We start from the raw sequence: 6,717 nt of genomic DNA on the forward strand, positions 1-6,717 counted from the left end.
CATACTGGTCTAAAAGTTATACGATGGCCCACTGAAATGACTTGTGGGCGCTATATCTATCGAAAAGATATGACTCTTAAAATAAGATCTACTTCCATAATAGTCCATTATGTTGGTCCATTCCTTTAAGTACCTCCTCCGCAACACTTTTGAACTTCAAGTTCAAATGTCCAAACGGCCAAAAAGGGCCACAAAATTCTGAAAGATCCTAAATACATTCTATCTGTCCTTGGATGAAAGTTTCAATTCACATAGGCAGAAGAGTGTGGGCTTATCTTGTGTCCTGTGTTAGGTCGCACTTTTGACGCAACTTTAAGACGTGTGCTTGTTAGACTTGGCCCTGAAAAAACGTTTACCGTTGTAATTAAGGCAGCGAATGCAAGTTGCTTCAACAAAAATCAAAGTGATTCGAGAGCAGGTATTAAAGTGTACTTATCCGAAATTTAGTGTGGGTGGTACCCGAAGAAGTGGACAAATATAGTCCATATTCGAACCTGATCTATTTCTGGTAGATATGTATATTATGATGTGTAAAGTATGGACCAAATCGGTCACTCCCTTCAAGAGTTATCGTGCGCACAATTTGTCCGAAAATTTTTGAACTGTTGTGGGGTAGATACCTGAAAGAACTTAAACTAAGTTTAAATAAAATATTAGGAAGGCCAAAATTTCGACCAAATCGGCAGATCCGTTCGAGAGTTATTTTGCGCTCCAACCACTACACACGGTATCATAGGGGTTTTTTGCACCTTTGAGGCTATTTTTTCTGGAAGTATGGACACGCCCCTAACAAAACTTGTACCGTCGTATGGGGGGCAGTGAACACAAGTTGTTACAACAAAAATCAAAGCGATTCGAGAGCAGGTTCTAATCTGAAATTTTCCGAAATTTTGTGGACCGCTTATGGAACCTCATCTAAGTCTGGTAGAAATATAACGATATGCAAAGTATGGGCCAGATCGGTTAGTCCCTTCGACAGTTATCGTGCGCATATTTTTGCGAAAAATTTAACTTTTGTGCTGTATAAAAATCCATGGTACGATCAGGAGAGTCGTAAGACTAATAAAGAAATGAACTCGGGATACAGAGCAAACCTTCAGCCAAAAGCAACACGAAACGTCAATGAAAAACATCGGGAGAAGAGTATTTTCAGAAAAAAAAAAAACGAAAAAGTAGAAAAAAGTGAGCATAAAAATTTTAAATATTCAGGAGACAGAATGAAGTCCGAAAATTTTACACCAGAAGAATTATATTGGCCAACAGATGCTATTTTGGTCTAAGTAAACTCTTTAAAATATACAACACCTCTTGTCAAACAAAACAAAAAACTCTACCAGATGCTCATACTACCCGTGCTTATGTATAGATCCGAAACATGGGTACTTGGGAAAGCAGATGAGGTAGAACTTGTTGTGTTTAAGAGCAAAATTCGAAAGAGTTATGGACCAATATGTGTTAGGTTAAGTTAAAGACCTCGTAGACCTTATGGTCGCCCATTGTATGCTGAAAAGAACTTATGGAAAATATGCACTATGTATAGAGAGAAAATATTACAGAGTTTGAAAGTAGATATTGAAGAGTATAAGTACTAAGAAGAGAGAAAGAGTATTTGTATCAGGAAGAGAGAAAGAGTATTTGTACTCAGAAGGTTTACGGTTCAATCCCTGGCCAGAACATCAAAATTTTCGGCGGTGGCAACTCCCCTCAGTGTAATGCTGGCCTACATTTCCTGAGTATTTCAACCATGAAAAACTTCCCTACAAGTGGTGTCGTAAGACATGCCGTTCATGTCATAGAGCCAATATGAATCGGGGTTTTCAGTGTTATTGTAAAGTATTCTCCAGCATGACTTATACACTTTTGCAAGCTCTCAAAAATAATGTCGAAGCACTTTTTCCACTCCGATTGAGACACCACCAAAACATGGTTTTTGAACGCATCTTCTGGGGACGAAAATTGTGACCACGCCTTTTTTTCTTGATGTGCGGGAATAAAATGAAGTCATTGGATTGTGAAAAATGATCGCACGAACATGTTCACAAGTAAATTCCATTTTTTTGCAAATTAATTTTTTCAATCCAAGTGGTCGTACGTTAAACCGTACCCAGTACGTTTAGGCTTTCAAAACTTTCAAATGGAAATATCAAATGGTCATGACAACACGTGGTTCGTATGTAAGAATCCTTCTATAACACTCAGATCTCCGGTGGTCTGGTTGCTACAGTTGGAGCTCTTTGGTGCTCTGGTACGTCCATGTAGTTGGGGAAGTTTGTATTAGCTAGGACATCCTGAGTTCGTCCATCCAGTGTTAACGGTAAATACCGTATTAATTTTCTATAGGTCGTAGATTTGAAATATTCGATGAAATTTTTATGAAAATTCCTTTAGTCATCAGTAGTGGAATTCTGCAACTCTTTTTCTGTTTACCGTTAAAAATTGGTAAAATTTTTACGTGTTTATAAATATATACTTTTCTTTAAACCTTTCCCATAACACATTTTGCCCTTTGAAAAAAAGTAAAACTTGCATAAAAATTTAATTTTTCAATGGAATTATTTATTTTGAGAATAAAAATAAAACTTAAAATTAAAGCTTAAATATAAAAAAACATATAACTATGACTAAAAAATCTATTTACAATTAAGGGAAAACTATTGATAAAAGCCTCATAAATCAAATTAGAAAAAAAAATAATAAAAAATAAAAAAATATTTATACAAAAATAGACAAATATCCTCCCTATATCTTTGGTATCGCCACGTGTAAAGTGTAAGCCCAGCTTGCACTTCATGCTGTACTGCTGAACTTACAGACTTTTCAATACCAGGTAGGATAGAAGTGTTGAGGAACTCCGGCATAATTCATTTTTGATGGTGAAGAGAAACCAGGGAAGTTCTGTTGCATGAAGTGGCCCGAGGCAGCGGCACCAGCTCCTGCAGTGCTGCCATGGGGAGCAAATGGCAATTGTTGACTGGCATACTGATGAGGATATTGAGAATGATGAGCATTATGATGTGAATATGAAGAGTATTGAGATGCGGCATGAGAATACATGTGATGAGCAGAGCTTGCTGCTGTAGAAGTGTTCAACTGAACATTCGATTCGAGACCTGATGAATTTAAAGAATCCTCTGGTGACAATGGAGCTGAGGGTCTTACAGCAGCAGAAGCAGCCGATGTATTTTGTGAATGGGTCCATTGACTGTAGTGATGGTGATGTTGTTGTTGTTGTTGAGCCACATTATTGGATGTTTCAGATTTTAAGGCGGCTTGCAAATCTTCATGGCTGTTGCCATTAACGGAATGAGGACCAGCACCCATAACAGCAGACAAACTATTGGGAGTGGGTGGCAATTGAAGATTGGAGGAACCATAGGCTGAATTAATGGACTCGCTGGGGCTATCGTTACGTGGAGCAATTGGAGCAGTAGTTTCATTCTCAGTGGCATAGCTGGCATGTTGTGGTGAAACATAGGCGGCGGCATTCATGTTCATGTTGGTAGTGGTGGCGGCGGCAGCTGAAGAAGCAGCAGCATATTGGGCGCCATTATTGGCCACACTATTGTATAGTTGGTGATGGGGTGGAGTCATGGAAGCCGAAGCATTGGTATTAACGACTGGAGCTGAGGCGGCAGCAGCAACAGCAGCGGTTGAGGGGTGGCCAGCATAGAAATCATACATTTGCTGCTGATAGGCGGCAGCAGCAACAGAAGCTTCAGAAGGCATCATGGCAGCATATGGAACATGGTGAGACATGGTGGGATATGAAGAACCCATACCAGCCATTAATGGCACTTGACCCGTGGCAACACTGTTACCGCCCGAGGTGTTTTGCTTGCGCAAGCGGGCACGACGATTGCTGAACCACACTTGAATGCGAGCTTCCGAGAGGTTGGTTCGTTGAGCCAATTCCTCACGTGTATAGATATCAGGGTATTGGGTGCGCTCAAAAGCCTTTTCGAGTTCTTCCAATTGCATGGCGGAAAATGTGGTACGGCTGCGACGTTGTTTGCGTTTCAAGGCAATGCCAGGTTCACTTTCACAATCGGAAACATCTTCATGGGAATTGGTGGCAGCATCTGAACCAGAACTCTTGGGTTGTTGTTGGTCATCTGAACTTTCCGAGGGAGCATCACGGCCACGCACCAAACGTGATATGGCCGAGACCGAGGGGGCGGTGGTGCGATCGCAAATACCATCGCGAATAAGTTTGTCACGAATTTCCCATGAGAAAATACCGGGATTGGCACGTTTGTATTCTTCAATGCGGCTTTCAATTTCTGGAGTGGTAATGCGTGGCTTGGAGCCACCAATGACACCGGGACGAATGGATCCAGTTTCCTGATAGCGATTCAAGATCTTTGAAACGCAACCATGAGAAACACGTAGTTGGCGCGAAATAACACAGGGACGGATGCCCTCAGCAGCCATTTCGACAATCTTCAAGCGAATGCTGTTGGGCAAAGGACGACCGTTGATGAAAACACCTCCCAATTGATTTACACGACCTTGGCCGGCATTCATATCTGGAAATAAAAGAAATGGAAAAATGAATTTTTGGAAAAATGGAAAATGTTTTTCATATGCGCGTGTCATTTCCTTAGAAATTTCGCAATCATGCTGTGTCAACGGACAGACAACGGTCGGACATGGCCAGGTAAGCCATGGTTGCACATAGGAAACGTTTAGCACATTCGCGTGCTTCCCGTCGGGGTGTGAGATGTCTGTAACATTTTACTTTTGCAAAGCCATTCACTCAACGGTTTTATGACAGTTGCTCTCAAAGAAAATGTTGACTTTTTGCTCTTAGATATCAAGGATTTCCAAGAGAATATCGATTCTCTTTCAAAAGAGAGGGAGTGAGGTGGATATTTGGTTTGAAACTTGGCTAAATGCGATTTCAACTTACCTTGCATTGTTGGATATCCATTAAAGAAAGGTCGGTGCATGGCGGCGGCAAAAGCAGTAACGGTCATTTTCTTAGTTTGTTAAATCCAATTAAGTTGTTGTAGTAAAAGGGGTGTTTTCACTTTTTTCTTTCTTTGTAATCCAATAATCTTATGCACAATTCTTGTTAATTAAAATTTACTTTTCAATTTGCAATATTTTGTTTAATTTTTATTTTAAAATTTTGTTTAAATATTTTCTTTTTTCTCTCTTGCTTCAGTTTTCTTTAAGTAAAATCTTGTTTCTTTGATTATACTTTGAAATGATTTTTTGGTTGGTTTGTGATGTTGCTTGTTTCGTGTTGTAAACCTAACTGATGTATTCGCTGATCTCGGTAGAGGATCGTTGCTTTTCTGTGAAGACAGCGCAGTAACAGAGGCAACAACAACTTGGCTATACGCTGTACAAGAATGCTGGCAGAGTAGCTACAACAATAACACATTACATGGGAGGCACCAACAACAATGATGAGGGCCATTCTGTTTTGCAGGTACAATTACAGCAGCATTGACGAGGCAAACAACAACAAATGCCTTACCACCATGTCCGAAGAAAACAAGTTGTGTTGTTGTTTCTTCTTTACACCATTCACCAATCGCACAAACAACCAACCAGCCAGTCAGCCATCTCAAGCTCTCTCGCTCCCACTTGCACGCCAATGGTTCGTCTTATGGGTAGTTTATGCAAATGATTTCTAGAGGGCGTGAATTGTTAGTTTTGTAATGTGTCGTGTTATTGTTGTTGTTTTACACTTTACATGTGCTGCAAGTTGTATAAACGTTTTTTTTTTTTTTTGTTTTGTCATCATCATCTCATCATAGCATTTTATTATCGTGTTTTTCTTTAGGACTGGCAATTTTTCTTTGCTTTATTTTAACCAAAAAATATTTCCATTATTATGCCAATTAGCAGTTTTGTTAATGTCCTTCGCTATTCGACCATTCGCATACAATGAATTAATGAATGAATGCACGCAAGTAGATTTTGACTAGATTAAAGTTTAACGGACTGGTTAATAAATCATATTCATAATTTATGCAATTGTTCATTTTAATATTTGGCGTATTTGAAACTCATCCAACCGTGGGCGTATTAAAATAATCCAATGCTCACATAAAAAAGTGGTCAAACTGACCCACACCACCCTAGTATGTATAATGATATTTTATACCTTATTTTGCAGTTTATTGGGGTAAGTGTAGCAGTCACTAGACCACACTTTAAGAACATCTGAGTGAAAATGTTGAAGGGTATCATCGAACTAAAGTGTCCTTTTCACTCTTTTACTATTACAAAAAAATTTGGTTGAACAATATTTTATTTTAGTACGTATAAGGTCATATCTAATTACACTGTGCAACAAGGTTTCTGTGCGGTGGAAAATTCCTTTTGGAGATGAAAGCCCTTAGTGAGTGTATTAAGAACCCAAAAGGAAATTTTCCCCATAGGTCAAGTTTCTGAGATATCGCGCGATGAATTTTTTGAATTTTCACCTATGATGCTTGAGAAAATAGCTTTATATCTCTGTTTGCCGTTATTGTAGCTTCTTTTTGAGATTTCATGTCTTCAGTCAAATCGAATGGCGAATCTTTTTGTAGAACATTTCATTCTTCTAACTCAATTCCTTTCATGTCCTTTTCGTCCTTTCTTTCTTGAACCGTAGTAAAAGTACCACAAGTTCAGATTTTACAGCATCCAAATATTCCACAAAAATATTGCTCAGAGAATTTTAGGTACAGTTCTCATTGACAACTAATCGATATTGTCACG

At 39.1% G+C, this 6,717-nt stretch overlaps 1 protein-coding gene across 1 annotated transcript; it reads right to left on the bottom strand.

The window, feature by feature from the left end:
- Positions 1 to 1,247: 1,247 nt before the first annotated feature.
- Positions 1,248 to 4,976, bottom strand: prd (paired). Its single transcript, XM_073966002.1, has 2 exons — positions 4,910 to 4,976; positions 1,248 to 4,526 (listed from the first exon to the last, which is right to left on the bottom strand). Exons 1-2 carry the CDS (start codon positions 4,974 to 4,976, stop codon positions 2,818 to 2,820), a joined length of 1,776 nt encoding a protein of 591 aa, XP_073822103.1. The 3' UTR covers positions 1,248 to 2,817.
- Positions 4,977 to 6,717: the final 1,741 nt, after the last annotated feature.

Source organism: Musca autumnalis, unplaced genomic scaffold, assembly GCF_047663935.1.
Source record: "Musca autumnalis isolate F117 unplaced genomic scaffold, ASM4766393v1 scaffold_2, whole genome shotgun sequence".
Lineage (NCBI taxonomy): Eukaryota > Metazoa > Arthropoda > Insecta > Diptera > Muscidae > Musca > Musca autumnalis.